The sequence below is a fragment of the Archocentrus centrarchus genome, chromosome 7, assembly GCF_007364275.1.
Source record: "Archocentrus centrarchus isolate MPI-CPG fArcCen1 chromosome 7, fArcCen1, whole genome shotgun sequence".
Classification (NCBI taxonomy): Eukaryota; Metazoa; Chordata; class Actinopteri; order Cichliformes; family Cichlidae; genus Archocentrus; species Archocentrus centrarchus.
In genome coordinates, this window is record NC_044352.1 from 11951909 (window position 1) to 11972251 (window position 20343).

Consider the following 20343-nt stretch of genomic DNA (forward strand, 5'->3'; position numbering starts at 1 on the left):
ATTTGTCCTTAGATCACTCACTCATTCGACTTTTTTGTAGGTGTGCCTCTGGAGTTTAGCAGACAGGAAGGCTACTCCCAGTGACGACACACACATTTCTTTGCTGGAATAAAGAGTTTATTTTCAAGTCAAAGTAGTTTTAAATACAAACAACAGTCTGCGCAGAAACAGTGTAAAGTTAGCTTTATTTGGTGAAATGTGTGTGCAGTTACATTAAAGCTCATTTTAAAGACATCCAAATGTGTTGTCAATTCAGTTTCTTTCAATTCAAGGAAACAATCTTGCATATCATATATTTGAATTCCCGTGTCACAGCCTATATTCCTTTAAATAAAGGCACTTTTCCAAATGAGTGATTTATGCCGATTGGTTAAAGGATACTCTAAAGGTATCACTACAGTGTCTCTGATTTGGCTTTCCTTTTGACAAAAACTAAATCATTACAAACCAACAGAACATTAAATACGGCTGTAAAAGTGAGCTCTTTGGGGTTTTTTTTAAAAAACTGCATCAATTTTTATGCAGTTCAAATATGAGCAGCTTTACATGATCACAGTGACATGACTGTACATCAAAGAACATGGAAGAACATAAATACAAAAAAAAGTAGGCATCTTAAGAGAGAGGATGAAATAACTGCCATAGATTAAAGTCAACACACAGTAGCTCCTGCTTTTGTTTTTATAGGGCTAGACAAAACACGTCATTACTTTTTACAGCTTGCGTCTGCCCTCTGAAAACGAAATTGCAATTCCGTATGCTTAAATTGCACCTCAAAATAAATGTATAACTACATGTTGTCAGAGGGAGAACGCACATCACTAGGGGACCTTTAAATAAAAAGTGAAACAATCTAAGCATAAAATTAGGCTGTACATGGCTTCCTTCAAGAAAGACACTCACTTACACTAAATTTGAAGAAAATGGATCTTTTTGAGGTATACATTTCAGTCAGCACATTCAACAACTAATACAGCACAGAATGACTGTAATTTACATTATATGGTTACATGGTAGCAACTAATGGATGGATTTCAGAGTATCTCTGTGACATGTCTTTGATTTGTATATCTGAATGGATCACAAAAGGCAATATGTTCATTTATGCACAGACATGCACAATCTACAACCAAAGACTTAGAATGACAGAGCAGAGGGTTATACAGACACAGTACTTTAAATTCAAGCTTAAAAACATAATGGCTGAAGCTTTTTAGGTTTCTTTCTGCTGGTCCTCAGACCTGGACTTGTGGAGCAAAGCCTGAGAAAAACAGCAAATTTAAGCAATGAGACAGTAGTACAGTACACTCACTGGTCACATTGTTAGGTATACCTGGGCAACTGCTTGTTGATGCAAATATCAATCAATCACATGACAGCAACTCCATGCATTTAGGCATGCAGGCATGGTCAAGATGACCTGCTGAAGTTCAACCCGAGCATCAGAATCAGTCAGCTTTATAAAGAAGAAAGATGATTTAAGTGGCCTTGAACGTGACATGGTTGCTGGTGACACACAGGCTGGACTGAGTATTTCAGAAAATGCTGATCTACTGGGATTTTTCCCACACAAAACCATCTCTAGAGTTTACAGATAATAGTCCAAAAAAGAGGAAATATCCAGTGTATCCAGCTCACTAGGTGAAAATGTCTTGTTGATGTGTAACTCAAAAAAGTGCTTTTTGGATTAAAATAAAATTTGCTTTCCCACAGTTTTTTACCATTAACTGAAAGGTTGAAAGATAATCTTGGCTCTTTAATTGCCTTTATTAAAACATAGGTTAAAAATTTTGAGATGATCGTTGACAAATTTGAAATTGGACAAACAATCACGCTGTGGCCAAGAGTGGTTTCTTCAGTCTACAGTCTGGAAAGGGTTATGCATGCTTTTGTTACATCTAGACTGGACAACTAGAATGCACTGTATACCGGGGTTAGTCAGTCATCTCCTGCTCATCTACAATTAGTCCAAAATGCTGCAGCCAGATTACTACTGTCCAGGACAAAAAAAGAGAGATCACATTGCTCCAGTGTTGGTACTGTTGTTGTGTTATTTTATGTAAATAGTGTGAATGTCTGTAACCTGAATTTTTAGGAACCCTTATTATTTATTTATTTACTATAAAGCACATTGGTTTTAATATGGTATATAAACAAAATGGAATTACTTACTTGCTCAGGGTCACCAAAATTGGAAAACAGAAGACTGGAAATATGTTGCTTTTTTGATGAGTGTTGATTTTTGCTGAGACATTTGGATGGTTAGGGTCACAGTTTGCAGAAACAACGTGAAAGCATGAATCAATACTTCAGGCCGGTGGTGTTGTTGTAATGGTGTGCGGGGATATTGTTCTTGGAACACTTAGTAACAACTGACCTTTAATAAAATGCCACAGCCTCCCTGAGTATTGTTGCTGACCATGTGCATCCCTTTATGACCACAGTGTACCCATCTTGCTTCCAGCAGGATAGTGCACCATGTCTCAAAGCTCAGATAATCTCAAACTGGTTTCTAGAACATGACCATGAGGTCACTGTACTCAAATGGCCTCCAGTCACCAATACAATAAAAAAAGCACCTTTAGGATGGCAGAATATGAGATTTGCATCATGGATGTGCAGCTGACAAATCTGCAGAAACATGTTTGATGCTGTCATGTCAACATGGACCAAAATCTCTGAGGAATGTTTCCAGCACCTTGTTGAATCTATGAATCAAGGCCATTCTGAAGGCAATCCAACCTGCCACTAGCAAGGTGTAACTAATGAAGTGACCGGTGAGTGTATAATACAGTAAAGTACACAGAATATAGATGTTCAGTGTGATAGATAAGATGAGCATTATGAATACCTCTTTATGAGCTTCTTTTTTCTGTCTTTATTTTTAACTCCGAACACAGTCGTCTGTGTCTGCAGCAGTGAAACCATTCAGAGAGTCCTGCAGGAGGGAAAAGGAAGGGAAAGAAAGTGGATTGCATTAACCAAAACAGGAATGAGGGAGTTTATTTTGACTGGCACTGACTGAACTTGAACTAATATTAAAATCTGAGGTCACAGCTTAGAGTAAGACACTGATTTTCTGTCCTACTACAGCTTTTGAAGCACAGCAATTTTAATAAAGGGCACTTTTTGGGCAACAACACAAGCGAAAACATTGGAAAAATTTAGGTTTATGTCTAAACATCCAAAATCCTTGTGACTGAATGCTTGCTTGCTGTAAACATCTGTGAACATGGAGAACAAAATATAACAGTTTCTTTTAATTTGGCCTCTGATCATTAAAGTGATACATCAGCCCCAAAACCTACACAACAGTGAAACTTAAATCAGACCAGTCAAAAATTCAGTTAATAAGTACATTTTTACATCCAGAATAGTTTTATTTAAACCTCAATTCAGTTATTTAAATAAAGACAATAATAAATCTCCTTCATGTTATATATGAGGTGGGCATATCTTTGTATGCGCTGACCAGTGATTGTCCCAGTGACGTGCAGTCAGGGGAGGCAGGTGAGGCACGGCCTCACCTGTCATCGTGGAAATATAAAATTAAAAAATAAATTAAATGGTTATATTCATTCAGTGATTTGTATTTTAAAGTTCTTTTCCATTTAACTACACCATTTTTAGATTAGTTTTTTCAAAATCGCTGAATTTTCGCATTTGCCGGTCAAATACTAAGAGACGAACGGTGAGGCACCAGCCCGGCGAGCCGCACCACGGATTGCGCAATCCGTGGTGCGGCTCAGTATAGTCATTGCCAATGACTACTAACTGTGCTGGCATGCTATGCAGTGAGACCGGATTACTTTCCCTTTGCATGTGGCTATTAAAATGTTCTAACACTTTTACTATATGAACTAAATTTCCATATTTTAGCTGGTGTATATAATGCACAGTTTTTTTTGTTGTTTTTTTCATTAACAACTGTATGTGTGTAATGCATTCTTGTGTTGAGCGATCATGAAACTGCTGCGAAGAGACACTAGGTGAGGCACGCAGTTCTCGTGCCTCATGGTAGGGGGCGCTGGTGATCCCAGGGACTCTACGACTCCTCGGCGGCAAGCTACCATAAACAGTTAGCAAGGCCAGTTAGTTTTTCCTGTTGCTTGGCCTTATGTTCAACATGGAAGATTACATAACTCAACTGAAAGAATTTTCTAAACTGGACTTTCAATCGAAGCAGAAGATAATAATTAAAGGAAGACCAACACCGGAGCTAAAAGGTTTGCTTCAGACTATGTTAATGTTAAACAAAACAACTGTTGCCAATCAAATGGTGAATAAGCTATATGTTTGTAAATCTGATGTGATGACGTCAGTGCCTCACCAGTCACGACCCTCACCGCACGTCACTGGATTGTCCAGAGTGTGCATAAAGCTGGTTAAGTGTGTCTGAGTTTGTTTCTCATTCATCATATTTTACTGTATGTTGCTATTCAGTTAATAACTTTTCAAAATGAATCACTTGAGTTTTAAGTGTTAGTTCAGTTTCCATTTGCTATATGAAGCTTTGCTAATTGTTCAAGGGCAGCTGTGTTGTCTTCACATTTACCTTCTTGTACAAGTTAAAAAAAAAAAGCAAGGATGTCCTCCAAATTTGAGCCTGCTGAGGCTTTGTGTTGTCTCCGTTTTTCAAATGAACCTGACTGTGCAGTGTGTTGAAACTTTTTTGCTACAAGCAAGGCAACTTTGTTACTGTTGGCGTTCCAGTTAAAAAACTTTCTTCAGTGCCAGTTCAGCAGGGCCAAGTAAAGGATAGATAAAAATAACACACACATTGGGGTTTTTTTTGTTTGGGTTTTTTTTTTTTTTTTTTTTTGGTAATTTTAGCATCACCGCAAACAGCCAAGTCCACATAAACACCCCATCATGCCATCCATTTGTCAAACAGCACACCAAAAATAGGAAATGTTGCTTGAGAAAATTGAAATGGGTCACTTAATAAATGCGTGCCTAAAACAATATAAACACAAAGCAACTGAGAATTAATGAGAAACTGAGGGATATGTGGTAAATGAATTAAAGTTAATCATCTGATTGGTGGTGTTTTTTCCCCTAAACGAATCAAAAGCATAAAGATTTCTATTAGTTTAATTAACTAACAGTCATTTTGTTTATTCTAATACATTTCTGACTCATTTGGTAACATTTGGTTGCCCTTAGTTTCAGAGGTCTCTATGAATATATAATATTTATATATATATTCATCCATACAAGCTGACTTATAACCTCAGTCTCACATGTGACACACACTGACCTCACTTTGCACCAATTCTGACCCTTCAGATGCCTCAGAAAACTGTATGCTGGGTAAAGTAGGGGCCTGGAACATATGGGCATTTGAATGGTTCCCCACACTGTAAAGACGAGGTCGTTTAATCTGGTCTTTGCTGGACATTGGTGTGAAGCTGTTTCTCCGATGGAAAGCTGGTGGCATGGTGTTTGCTCGGCCTTTATTCTGCTCAGAAAAGAACAAACAGAGAAGGTGGACTGACTTTTATGCTACAATTAAACCTCTCCTTAGTCTTAAATCCGTGTCCCATGTTTGGGAAAAACAGCCACTGACACAAACCACCACAAACAGGAAAACCATTGTCAACGTCATCTCAGGGGACATGATATTTCTTGCCACAGTTAACAAGTGGTTTCTCGGAAAACTTGTTTATGTGTTAACACCCACTTTGTCTCCACACTCAGGGTTTAAACACTTGTAATTAATCAGCGCAAGCTCCACAGGCAGAAAGCAGATATGGAGATAACTGATTAGGAAATTAGTGTTACAGGGGGACGTCCTGATTTATTTCTTCAAAACTACTTTTTTCTGTGATACTGTGACTCACACAGTATAAAGGTCAGTTTCTAAATGGAAACTCCTGGTAGGGAGAAAGGTGTTTAAGTACATAAACAAGTTTGAATGTATTTCCCCATACATTAACGGATATTTGTTAAAGCAGAACCAGAGTTAATAATGTACCTCACACATAATTTACCAAAGACTTGCGTTCTGCGATTTCTATACCTAGTTGACATTAGTAGAAGAAATTATTTAAATGTGTTTGGTGAAAAAAGAGAGTACTACCCAAGAGCTACAAAAAATACAGAAAAGAAAGACACACCAATCTGTGGCAGGCAACCCACCAACTACCTGCTGAAGAAGAAGTAGTGGGGCTGATGAGGCACACGCTTCATAAAGGAGCACTACCAGACAGACCCTTTAAAGGAATCTCTGAGGCCAGCAATAAAAACATCTGAGAAAGGGAACTGCCAAGGAGCCACCAAGGAGCCACCCTCCACCTGGAACCAACCACAAATGGACAGAGAGAGGTGGAGGACCTTTTGCACTGACCCATCTCCCACAAGAGACAAAATGTGTCCAAATAAGAAAGTAAGTGCTCTCTTGTAAGAATTGTATAAATATGTTCTTGCCTGGGTAGTAACTTCCTGGAATAACAGTACCGGCACAATAAAGACAAGACTCCAGGACTCATTGCACCTGATCAAGAAATGGTCTCACACATTACATTAGAAAAACAGGAACAATAATTAACTATCACTGGCCACTTTATTAAAACTGTTAGCTGCTCGTTAATACAAACATCTAATCAGTCAGCGACATGGCAGCACAACTATACATTCAGGCATGTAGAAATGCTCAAGACAGCCTGCTGAAGTTCAAACCAAGCATCGTTGCCTTGTTGATGCCAGGGGAGAATGGCCAGACTGCTCTGAGCCAATAGGAAAGCAACAGTAGCTAAAATAACTGCTAGTTACAATGAAGATACGCAGAAGAGCATCTCTGTACAGTTAACACACAAACTCTTGAAGCAGATTGGCTACAGCAGCAGAAGACCTCACTTGGTGCCACTGAAAACTAAGGCTACAATTCACAAATCAAAATTGGACAGTAGAAGGCTGGAAAAACACTGCCTGATCAGTCAGCTGTGATGAGTCAACTGCTGTGACATTTGGGTGGTAGTGGCAGAATTTGATGTCAACAGCATAAAAGCATGGATCCATCCTGCCTTGCAGGAACAGTTCAGGTTGCTGGTGGCGTGATGGTGTGAGGGATATTTCCTTGGCACCCTTTGGGCCAGTTCTGAAAGTAAAAGGGGGTCCAACCCGATTCTAGAAAGGTGTACTAGCAACCTAATAAAGTGACCGGTGAGTGTACATAACTTAGGATAAACATGTGCGAGCTGTTTTTTCCGCTGCTTCCTTTCTAGATTAAATCAGAAATGACTGATATAAATCTTCCCATCTAACTGTTGGCTAGAAATTACAAGTGTATTTCCGAAAGCGTTTTCCAGGATGAGAAACAATTATTTCAAAGAATAACTGTTAAAATAGCGCTGGTTAGAACAGTTGTGACTGATCCTTCAGGATGCATACTATGGAAACACACGTGACAGAAGAGGGTGAATAATGAAAGTTTCAGAGAAAACTGACCACATGTATGACACACAACATATTAATTAAAAAAAAAAAAAAAGCCAAACACTTACTAATGGTCTGTCCCTGTGAGTGTTGACAGCCTCCACCTTCAGGTCAAACATGTCTACTTTACAACCTATAAGAGGGAACCAAAATACATTACAACAAAGAAACAAAAACAAGTGACGATTTTGAGTTACAAACAAAGTAGGGACTTACCATAAGCCACAGGGGTGAGTTTTAGGACAGTGTGTAGGGGGCACTTCAAGTAGGGTAGGTCATCTGTGCCAACATGAATAAAAATGACTAGTGAGATTACTGTGGTTTCACCCAGCCATGCTTTTTTTGTATTCTCTTAAATGTTTGTGGATTTCTCTCTCATGGCTGGAATGGCAGGCCTGCGGGCAGCTTGCATTGTGCTTTATTAGGTACAGTGCATATTGTTGTAAACTCTGCTCTATGTCTCATGGGTGGGCGTGCAGTGGGGCACAAACCAGTCATAGCAGCACCCACACTTTGGTTTCTGCATTCAGACTGTGGCTGACCCTTTAAACAGATCTTGCAACAGTGACCACTTCCTCTGCTGACTGGCCATGCCCAATTATAGCACTGAATTTGAAGTAATTATTTTCCAAAAGTAATGCTTACATCATGCAATGAACTGCATAATGAAGCTTTCTGTACATAATGACTGAAATGCATCGTCCCTTTCCAGGTTCTTCACTGCAAATGTAAATGGTAAATGGACTGGTTCTTATATAGTGCTTTTCTACTCGAGCACTCAAAGTGCTCAAGTAGAGTAGAACATGCCTCATTCACCCATTCATACAAGCACTTTTTCTACACTGGAGTGCTTTCTGTCTACACACAATCACACTCTGACGAACGCATTGGACAGCAACTCGGGAAAGAAAGGTTGCGTCAAAGTACAGGATAAACCGCAGTTCTAAGAATGGTGATATGCTCCCTCCTTTACTTCATTGTAGTCACCACATGCTGCTTTAAAGGCTAACAGCCACACATTCACTCTTTCACTAGCACAGTCACACACACACACACACACACACACACACACACACACACACACTCTTAATGTAAGAAAGCTTTCTGAGGGGACAAAGTAAAGGCTTTTTTTATTTTATGCCTTATTTTAGGTTGCATGTATACCTCATTTTGACACGACTCTTTTGTATTTTTAGATTTTATTTTTTTAAATATGATTTTTAATATGGGACATAAATACAGTCAAAGGGTTTCATTTTTTCTGACAGAGGTATGCAGTTAAACTATTAAAAACTGCAATTGCAATTTCTAAGATGGAAACCAATTAGCAGTTCATTTTAAAAGACCTGTGTTTTTTCTATTTTGAATATTTACTATTGCTCATTAATAAGACAAAAGTATTTATTATCCAATTACTCGACAGAATAATTGATAGAATACTGTAAGCCCTACTTCCTAGCACTGCTGATACCATCTGTCTGATCTGTTTATTTTCCAAACACTGAAGAGAACCGCAGCAATCAAGAAGTACGTCACTTATTTACATCACTTTTTCCAGACATACTTGAATCTGAATCTCTGCAGAAATAACTCAGGACATCCTTAGGTACATGACTGTACTTTCAAACAAATCATCCCCGACATATCCTAAAAACAGAGTAGTCTGCAAAAAGTGGTGTTCTCTTCACTGGGTCAAGTGTAGCAGACGCTCGTCATATGTTAAATTTTGACTAATCTGGAAACAATCTGTATTTTTCCGTAACCTTTTTTTTTTTGTTGCTACATGTATAAAATTTTATAAGATTAAAAGTTATCCATGCAGCAAAAGTAAAAAATTCAACGTTTGACATCTGAAAATTTGTGGCCTTGATACCCCCACGTGGTGGCATTAAAAAGACACAATCACAAAAAGAATGTCAAACTGAATAATTCATTGTTTCACTGTTATTCACTATTAAATTTGGTTAAAATATTTCCGTCAGTGATTCTGCCTTGTCACATAATATCCACCGTGCTTACTGTACTGAGACACAGCTTAATATACAGTATAATGCAGTTAAAACTGCCTTATCCTTAGAGGCTCTTTGGGCATAGAAACACATGATGGGTGGACACAACATCCACCTAACAAGCTACTCACCTAAGCCTAAGCCTAATCTTGTTATATGAATTACAGATACACTTATTAATAGCACACAGTTGGCTGACGTTTGTAAAACAGCAAATGACAATCAACGAGCATGAGTTGCACCTGAGTACTAAAGTATGTGGATGGAATAGCCTGAGTGCCCTCTGTGGATGACTTAAGATATCCACACTGGGCAGGGTTTGAGGAGTTGTGCTTGTTTTAAAGTGTGCAGGACTTTAAAAAAAACAAAGCAAAAAAAAAACATTTTACTTAAAATGGAACAGACATATTGTTAGTGCTAAAACTAGATGTGCGCTCACACTGCAGTAATTTATGGTTCCGAAAACACCTTCTGTCTTTTATGTGCAGTTCTCATTTCACTGCTCAGCCTGTGAGGGCCGTGCCCACAATAACACAGCTAAAATAACACTTTTGTCATATTCAGCCATACTACATTCAATATACAAAATCAGTTTTTATGGTTTCACAGTCTCCCACATCATTACATCATTAGTGTACCACATTTAAGTACATTTTTGTTGTATTCACTGGAGTTGCACTACACAGATCTAGCTTGTTTAGTTTTGACACATTTTATGACACTAGACTGTAGTCTAAATAATGATCTGCACATTTGGTTGACCTTGTTTTCTCACTGGTTAATATCAGTTGCATTAATGACTTTTTCTGCCTTATGAGCTACATGAATCCAGTCCTTTTTGGTTAAACAAAAGAGGAGTTTGAGAGTGCAGCTGGCTGAAATACAAAGGCCTAATAAGTGGAATGAAACCATCTCCTTTGACAGCATGGAGGAATGGGGTGTCTTTGTTTTTAAGTTAGTAACTGTCCCTCTGGATTTCCCCCTTTTATTTCCCCCATTTATAAGCAGTCATTTTGCGTAGGGTTCTGTTTAGCTTACTTAATTTTTTTATGATGTACAGTATGTGGGTAAAGTAAAATCCACTTTTTGAACCATAAACCTGTGCCTGTGTGCCCTTTGACACAGCTGTACATTCATTCATGCAATGAAAAAAAAATCAAAAATAGTAAGTGCTTTGGAAACTGCTTCTGAACAGGTAAAGTTGCACTTACCTGGTTCATTTAGTGTACTTCTACTAACTTGTATGAATAAGTGCTTATGAAATATTTATCAGGGAAAATTTGTTGTGATAATGAATATTTCTCTAGCATGTTTAACAGACACATTTTTTTTTTATTTAGCTGCATCTTGACACCTTTTTCTAAGCTTTTTTGTTCAAGCACTATTTTTTTGCCATTGGTTTCGGATGCCTCAGTAATGTAAACCTGTAATCTAAGACAGTGTCTTAGATTTCTGAAGGTCTTAGCATATCATATTTCTGAGCACGTCACCTGCGCCTTTGTCCAGGAAATAGGCGAGCAAGCAGCGCATCACAGCTTGATGACAGATGACCAGCACGTTACCCTGTCGCTCCAGCTCCATGATCACTGGCTCCAGTCGCTGAACCAGGTCTTGGTAGGACTGAGGAGAGAGGAATGTTTACACATAAAGTTGAGTGGCAGAGGTTCATTAAAGTTTTACATGTCAGTCTGTTACATAAAAAGACCCTCTGACTATTTCAAGATCTAATTTTGCCATGTGCTTACGATTCTTTTCTTTTTCCCCTTTTTATTATTACTCAAGGTTATTAGTGATGATGAACTTGGCATTATTACAGCTGATCTGTCTGAATTCTATGCTCCTCTCCAATGTGAAATCATCATATTTCTATATAGCTCAGCATAAAATCTTGTGTTTCTCCATATGTACTGTAGCTGTACAAACTACTCTAGTTGCTGACAACTGTTTAACTTCTGCTTTTCTGGTAAATGATTCATCTGCATTCCTCTGTCATCCACTTTATGATGAATGAATGACAAAAAGAGAAGAAAAAACTTGAAATTTAAAGACAGTTGCACAAACTCGACACACTCACAGTAGTAATATATGGCAGGTCAAACATCACTCTGGGATAAAATGAAACCTTTTACCTCTCCTCCAGGGTAGCGGTAATGATACTTGTCCCGGTCTCTCATAGCATACTCCTCTGGGTATTTTTCCTCAATCATCTTATAGGTCATCTCTTCACACACTCCCTGAAACACAAAGTAATAAACGTTGATACTTATCATGGTTTAACTATGTCTGTCCATATAGATACAGTTAGGTCCTTAGGTTCACACGCGAAACACATTTGTTGTAGTTTCATCTCTGTACACCATCACAGTGGATTTTAAAGCAAACAATCAAGATGTCATTAAAGTGCAGACTTTCAGCTGTAATTTAGGAAGTTCAACAAAAGTGTATATTATATATGTGTGTGTGTGTGTGTGTGTGTGTGTGTGTGTGTGTGTGTGTGTGTGTGTGTGTGTGTGTGTGTGTGTAAGTGTATGTGTATGTGTATGTGTATATATATATATATATATATATATATATATAGTATTTCAAAAGACCTACAGCATCTATTTCATTGAGGATCTTCCACTGCTCATAGGGAACACCCAGCTCCTCTGCTGTCTGAATGGTCCGTCTTAGCTGGCTGGTCCAAACTTTCAGGTCCAACAATTTATGTTCTTCCACAAATCCCTTCAGTGCTGCTGCAAACTGTCAAAGACAGCAAATTAAAAAAAAAGAAAGAAAGAAAACAAAAAAAAAAAACATATGTTTAAGAGCTCACTATAAAGCAGTTCTTCCCATGTTGAGTTGAACTGTATTTTACAAGTTCCAGCAGCAGGCCCATTAGAATCAATACCACCAAGGCATGGAGGTTCCCCCCTTCAACTGACAAGAAGATCCTCGCACTTACTCATTTGGGTAAGTGTGTCCAAACTTTTGACTGGCACTGTAAATGTTGAATTCGAGCTTGCAGCCCAGGGGCTGCTTTTAAATCACTCTCTGCAAGTTCCATTCTGACAATTTACATTTTGTGTTCTGTAATTTCCCAACAATGCCCCTCCTTCAGTTGCCACCTTGTAGCGGTGGAGGGATCTGCACACCCACCTGAGCTATGTGGTCCCAGGAGGGTCTCCGGAGCGATTCAGAAAAAAAAAAAAAACATTATGAAGATGAAAAAAAGAAAAAAAAGAAAATCAAGGGACATGGCTACCCTGCCCTGGATGGGCCCCACCTTGGAACCCCAGTAAGCCCCCCTGGTTTGTTTGGTTTGGACAAGATGGTTACTTCTCTGTGCCTTCAGGTTGGGCTTATGGGTGAGGTGCTTGATGGTGCTCTTGCTGGGGACTCTACTGTCCTGCTTGAAGATTTCAAGACTCACACAGGCAATGACAGTGCGACCTGGAGAGGTTCTGTGCTAACCACAGTTTGCCCATAATGGACACCAACGTACATGCATATCGATGTCCACAAGTGCACTTGGCACCAAAATGCCCTAGGTCTAATTGGCCCTAATTGTTTCCTTATCTTATGTCTGTGTTTTGCTTGTTTGTCCTTAGTTGTGTACAGCACTTTGGCCAACTGCATTTGATTTTAAAGTGCTTTATAAATAAAGTTGAGTTCAGTTCAGTTGAGGTCACAGGTCAGTGATCAATTTTGTAATCGTATCAACAGACCTGCAGTAATGTGTCTTGGAAACCTGGGTAAAGAGAGGAGCAGAACTGTCAACTGATCACCATCTGGTGGTGAGTTGGATCAGGTGGTGGGGGGGTATGACTGACAGACCTGGCATACCCAAACATATATTGAGGGTGTGTTGGAAGCATCTGGCAGAGGACCTGGTCTGCAAAATTCCAACCTCTGGCATACCTTCAACAGCATTTCAAGGGAAGTTGGGGCAATTGAGTTTAACCCTTCAACAACGAACACGTCGCCACCAACACAACGTATTTCAAATGTCCCACTGTTAACGGACTTCCGGCAATAATTACCATAATAACCCTCTGTTGGCTTGTGAAGCGCAATTCCTCAGCTTTCAGGAACCGTTTGAATTTTCCCAATAGGACAAACTGTCACGTAATTACAGTAATTAAAAGTGCGCTTACACAAACATGTCGGCAGTGATACACTCTGTGTTAAAGGCTGTTGAAAGCTGGTAACAGGTGATGGCCCTGTGTTAAGCGGTTAAGTGGACCGTGTTCCTCCATTGCCCTGGCTGCTGTACAGAGCTGTGGCCACAAGGTGGTTGATGCCCATCATGGTGGTAACCCCTGAACCAGACGGTATATACCAGAGATGAAGGGAGCCATCAAGCTGAGGAAGGAGTCAGAGCGACAGCTTGGTTTGCATTGCCAATAGTAAGTCAGACCTGTACCCGGTGAGACTTCGACTCAGCCAGGGCTGCCCTTTTTATGGGTAAAATTTCTAGGCACAGCCAAATGGTGGCGGGTTTCCCCTTTTGTGGACCCAGGATCACGTTCTCTGGTTCTTCTGGCCTCGTCAGGCAGTGAGCTCCAGCGTGCACTACAGTAGTTTGCAGAGTGTGAAACAGCTGGGATAAGATTCGGCACCTTGAAGTCTGAGCCCATGGTCTTAAGCCAGAAAACTCCATGTCAGGGATGAGTTCCTACCCCAATGGAGGAGTTTGACTATCTCAGGGTTTTGTTCACAAGAGGGGGGAGAGTGGAGTGGGAGATTGACAGATAGGTTGATGTGGCTGTACCAGCTTGGTGTGGTAAAGAGAAACTGAGCATGACAGTGAAGCTGACAATTTACAAGTCGATCTACATTCCTACCCCCACCTATAGCCACAAGCTCTGGGTAGTGTTCGAAAGAATCAGATCGCGGATACAAGCAGTGGAAATGAGTCGCCTCTTAAGGGTGGCTGGGCTCTCCCTCAGAGACAGGGTGAGGTCTGAAAGGTCTTTAGTAGATGCATCTATGGAGTGAATTTGAACATCCTGGGTCACATTATTCTCAAGTCATGGCCAACGTTAAAGTTTTTGTGGAACAGACGCTGCCGATGCCACCGACGCCAAGGCTACGACAATACCTTGACTTTTTCTTCGAAACAGCTCAGCTAAAAATCAAAGTAAAGGATGTTGTTGACACACTAGAAGAGATCCAGCACACATCACACAAGTAAAAGAGGACATAATGGGACTGTCAGGCTGTCATAATAGGACTTTCAGCCATACTGAAAACTTTACAGAGTTGAACGAGAAGATCATCTTAGTAGGGGTTCAGCCAAATTTAAATGAGGTAAGATTTTTGAGTTAGAGGCCCTTCTCCCAGAACCTTTTTAGTCACCCTTCACACTTCAATTTTCATTAGTGAGTTTTAAAGGTGAGATTAGCCAGAGCTGGACTACCCATTACCCTAACCTGTTGGTATTAACATTGAAATTAAAACATAAATATGGGTGTTTTGGAGAGTTGGATGAGATTGGTAACAAGAGAAAAAAAAAATTACTAGAGCACCTCTTTTCCTCTCTCTGACAGTTCAGAGTCGCCCCCTATGCGTCCTTCTATATTGTGATGGCTCTCTCCATGTCGACAGAGGTAGATGGAGTGGGAGTGGATGTGGATGTTCATGAGGTAGTAGACTATCTTGCTTTGGATGTAATCCTGCACCCTGTTGACTAAGAAACGACGGCCAACATTCATGACCTGGATGAAGGACAGGCTCCTGTAGGGCAGATAACAATAAAATATAACAATGAGTGAATCACACAGACGTATGAATCTCAGGCCAGTAAAAATCAAGGGCAAAGAAGGCATATCTTGTACTTTTGTTATCGTCTAAATACACTGTGTCAGTAGCTTATCAACAAGGTCATGAGCGGTGAGAAGCAGTAAAAAGATCCACAATTCTAATTGCTTATTCCAGTCAAAAGTAAACTAAATGATCTTTGTCTCAGTGAAATCAATAAAATTTTAAAAATATTATTATATAATTATAATAATATTATAATTATCAGAGACTTTAAACAAACCACTTGCTATAAGGCAAGTCAGAAGGAGCTCAGAAAGTAATGATCTCTGAATCACTGGTTTGCACTACAAATGAGTTTCTGTTTCCATCTTCTGGACGACTTCTGCAGGTGCATGCTGTTTTACATATAATATCTGCATAATCAACCTTGACTTTAAACTCCATTAATACAACATTAACAATATTATTTTAAATTTGAAGAGCATTAAACAATACAACTAATTGTCGTCTTCTTACTTGTCATGTTCGTCTGGATCTAAAGGTTGGTAGGTCACTTTATAACATTCAATTCTCTTTAGGAAATCCTCCATGATGCTTTCTCTGTCCCTCTCAGGATAATCTGGGCTGGACACCTTCACTTCCTTTGTGAAGGAGACATTTACAGAGATGACATATCATGAGCTTTATTACTTTAGGGAGCTAAGTGTGTCAATACTTAAAGACAAAAAACACAAATGTACTATTTACCATAATGTTTTCAGCAATGACATCTGGATCATCACATATTGATTCAACAAAAAACACCTGACAAAAGAGAAATGCATAATCAGGACAAAGTGTAATTTGTAAAATGGCTGCGATTACATTTTCAAATGGCTGCAGTGCAAAGTGTCAACTGTCTGATGTACAGTTTTGAAAAGGCACTGAAACCTTTCATAAAAGAATGTTCAGCCTGTCCAGTCATGAAGATTTGAGAACTTTGGGGTATTATGAATATCTGAGCTCTGCTTCTTGGAAACTGGCTCTGAATTAAATTTGTTTTTCCAGAGAAAAGGCCTGCATTATACACCTCTTTATATTACCCGAATCTGTCAACAGAAGGGTGGTGATCAGAATTCATCATTCCCTCATTATTCATCAGTTATCAGTGCAACTCTAACCTTATATGCATTATCTTTTGCAAAATTAAGGATGAGGTCCCTCCTCTCTCTGGTGGTGTTGGTGGCATCAAAAACCTGAAACACAACATGGAGCACCAAACGTAAATCAGACTGTGCTTTATATTTATTAACAAAAAACAATGTTCAATTTTTTTTTGCATCCTTACAGCAATCTGTCCTCCCTCCTCATTCAGATAGGTCTTTACATCTTGGAGTGCCACTATGGCACACTGCCTGTGGAAAAACACAAGAAAAATAAGCAGGAAATCAAAGCACTAGTTAATAAATGTTATCATCAACACGTGATGTACTGTAATTGTTGTGCCACCATTTCCTAATCAAACACAATGCAGCTCAACAGAGGCATTTACATGGCTGCCCTACATGCAAAGAAAGTAACCATGAAAGCAGGTTCGTATACAAAGAGGATTTCATTTACTCACTTTCTAATTTCCATTGCTTCTTTATTGTCATGTCTGAAGAAGTCATAGGACTTGTATGACTTTACTGCAGTTCTCCTGTAAACTCCAAGGTTAAAAACTGCAAAGCAACAAAAGAAGAGCGTCAGAGAGAGACAGTAAAACAACGTAAAAAAGAATGTGTCTGCCAAACCAGCTCTGCTGCATTCCATATGCATTAAAGCATTAGTGAACGTCAACAAGCGCAGCAATGTCTTAATGGATGTTGATAAAGACAACTACAAATTAGATCATTGGTCTTAAGCCCAAGATTGTTATTAGATGGATGGATATTTTTGCTGGTTTAACTATTTTTTTTCCTGTGAAATGATGTGTGACTTTGTACATGAAACTGAAACAGATATTGTGTAGTTACTGACCCTTTGTTGGCACTCCAATCCAGTTGAGGTAACGTGTGAGCTTCTTGGACATGTAGGTTTTCCCCCTAGCGGGCAACCCAATCATCACTATCACAGTTGGAGAATTGGTCATGTAGGAAGCCCAAGCTGCAGTTTGCATAAGTACAAAAAACAAAAAGAAAATCATTCAGGTGCACACATACACACAACCATAAATTTCTGTTATTAAGCATTCAAAGACATTTTGAGACCAGCCTGTCCCCCTCTAAAATACTCCCTACAAAATGAAAGGGCAGGTATATGTACTGTATACAATGACAGCAAGGAGTGGGAGGGTACTGTGATAATAAAATGTCACCTCTGCAAAGTTCACTAACATTTATTTTCCTTCATACCATCATCATCTCTCTGCTGCAGGTTAATGTTTCTACACTACAGCATAACCTTGTTTGCTGGAGCATGAAATGGAAAAAATTCAGATTTTTTTTTTTTTTCCTCCTTGCTTTTCCATCAGTGTTTGTGAAAGACATTCTCTGGCAAGAACAGACATGACTGGAGTTTCTCACAGCAGATCTCTTCAACTTTTAGTTGAATTCCTACTTTAGGCACCAACCCACATTCCAGATTAAAGATTCCATATTAAAGCCAGACTATGAAGTTAAAATAAAGCTCAGCTCGCTGACATTTTTACAGAGTTGCTCATTTACAGTGTCACTGCCCTTTTAAAGGCATTTTTAGCATCTGCCTTTACAAGCACTCCCACACAGTGTATGGATACTATTAATGGCAGAGGGTGCAGTCATTATTTGTACTGACATTTAAAATATATGGATGCTGAAACCTTATCATCTTTCTTTACATGTGGCATACCATAATTCAAGTTCAATAACATAATAGTTAGGGTTTACATAGTTCAGTTGTTAATAGAGGGCAGGTTACACCTCTCATTTTCACACTGCATCTTAAAAATCCCAGAAAGAAAGGCATCCACTTACAGCACTTCTTCTCATTGGCCCTCGCTAAGCTGTCTGAAGCAGCCACAGGTCTCTGCTGCCTGGCAGCCATGATGTGTCTGAAGTGTGCCCTGCTGTCCTGTCACGAATGGTCTCGGTCAGGGAGCTCTGGTCACTGGTGAAAAAATGCCAGACAAAATACATTATTAGACACTGTTAGACTAATTTTTTTTATATGGACTCATTTATTGATTATTCTGTGGTCTTGTCAGGAGAAAACAGTGGATGCGTTCTAATGCCTTGTTTTGTCCCACTCTGACCAATACTTCAAAACGAATACTCAGTTTAATATCACAGAAAACTAAAAGAACAAACAAATATCCACATTACAGAAGCTGGAAACATTAAATCAGGATTGTTATAAATAAATATAACAGCTGAATGATTTTCTGTCACGAATGTCTATTATGTCTATGCTTCTTACTGTGATAACTAACTACTTCAATTATTCTCAGATCCATGCAATAAAAAAAATCCTCCTGCCAAATATATGATTAGTGATGCTTATAAGCTACAAATCTCAAGATAGTTAAGTTTAAGTCAGAGCTGCAGACTGATACTCAGTTCAGCCTTTCTGATATTATCGCAGGACAATTTCGCGGCAACAGGATATGTAAAATCATGAGAGCAGAAGTTGTACCAGTGTCACCCTGTCAAACAGGTACAGCTCCGGCTGCCCTTGGCCTGCGAAGTTCATCACTTCTGATTTCACTTGAATATCGTGTCGTTTAAGAAGAAAAACACCGTTGCAGAAAAGCTGCGATAAGGCCAAAAAAAAAAAAAAAGGATAAACTTACCGAAAAAAACACAGAGATTTGTTTCGTTTTGTTTCCTTTTTCACAGTGGTGTCATCAGTTGACGTACTACGACACTGGAGACGGTTCCTTTTCTTCTCGGACGTTTTTAGCTCCTCCTCCTCATTTCCTGATACCGGATGTTCAGCGCTGCTGTCAAGGAAGAGGTTTCAGGTTACGATTTTCAAAATAAAATATGGGACTTACATTTATTTATGAAAGTGTTGCCATTTAGAATATGCTATGTAAAAAGGATAAAGCTTCAGCCTGCACATTGTCAGTCAATGAGCTCCTTAATTTGACTTAATTACTTTGCTATAATTTGCTTACAGTAACTAAAATAAAAGTCTTACTATGTTAAAGGAAAACAGTGATAGGCTACTGAGAGGATATTTGTCAGGGTGAAATGGAGAAAACTAAAAATATTAATAATGTGAATGAAGTACAGAATTTCAGCTTTAAGATTTAAGATTTTTCTTTAATTATGTCCCTTACAACTTTATAAGTGTTTTCAGTGTCATGGGCACAATTGCTAATAAGGCAATTGTGTCTTGAATGCTGCTCTTATACATCTTAAAATGTCCTACACATCACCATACTTTTATTATTCTTATTCTTATTCTTATTCTTATTCTTATTCTTATTCTTATTCTTATTCTTATTCTTATTCTTATTCTTATTCTTATTCTTATTATTATCGACCATATTTTCAAATTCATTCTTAATGAGTCCTTAACTGATTCCACTATGGATTGACTGATGGCTTTCTTGATTGGTTCAATCAAATAGTCCATCAACATCTTGCTTGTTTTCTCAGCGTCCCGCTTCATGCTGAATTGTTTGCTTGATAGTTGTACTTGTTGGCAGCACCGGTCTTGTCTCGATGACATCACAGCTGATGCCATGGAGACGACAGGGCTGCCAGTGGAAACAGGTCACTTGTGTTTGTTGATGATGTGACTGCTGGTAGAAGTAGTAGGGTGGATCTTGAAGTGTACAGGACTGTATGTACTCTCTGCTCAGATTCAGCCAAATGCTGCAAAGCTGAACAGACAGTGTTTCACAGAGCAAAAGCAAGAGTTTCAATGACTTCAAACCTTGACTTCAATGGCCAAGTCATGGGATCTCAACCCAATAGAGCATGCTTTTCAGTCATTAGTTTTAAGAGTAAATGCAGAGACCCACAAACAAGCAGCAGCTGATAGTGGCTGCAGTAAAGGCTTGTCACAGCATCTCAAAGGAGGAAACATTTGGTGATGTCCATGGGTTCTAGACTTTGGATAGCCACTGACTGCAAATCCAAGTATCATCCAAGTATTAAAAACAATGCTTATATTTAAAATTATGTTAGTTTTGCCTGCTTAATTT

At 39.0% G+C, this 20343-nt stretch overlaps 1 protein-coding gene across 3 annotated transcripts; it reads right to left on the minus strand.

The window, feature by feature from the left end:
* Nucleotides 1–168: 168 nt before the first annotated feature.
* On the minus strand, nt 169–19115 carry LOC115783066 (6-phosphofructo-2-kinase/fructose-2,6-bisphosphatase 2-like). Of its 3 annotated transcripts, XM_030733705.1 has the most exons (17): nt 18979–19115; nt 18164–18296; nt 17190–17315; nt 16795–16891; nt 16519–16585; nt 16352–16426; nt 15939–15995; nt 15708–15832; nt 14957–15164; nt 12042–12188; nt 11576–11680; nt 10937–11066; nt 7654–7716; nt 7506–7570; nt 5261–5461; nt 2852–2938; nt 169–1261 (listed from the first exon to the last, which is right to left on the minus strand). In XM_030733705.1, the coding sequence occupies exons 2-16, from the start codon at nt 18231–18233 to the stop codon at nt 2885–2887; spliced, it is 1590 nt and encodes a 529-aa protein (XP_030589565.1). In that variant the 5' UTR covers nt 18234–18296; nt 18979–19115; the 3' UTR covers nt 169–1261; nt 2852–2884. The 3 variants fall into 3 exon arrangements, with proteins under 3 accessions (XP_030589565.1, XP_030589567.1, XP_030589566.1); XM_030733707.1 differs by lacking the exon at nt 5261–5461; XM_030733706.1 differs by lacking the exon at nt 5261–5461 and having other exon boundaries at nt 169–2938.
* Between the last annotated feature and the right edge of the window lie 1228 nt (nt 19116–20343).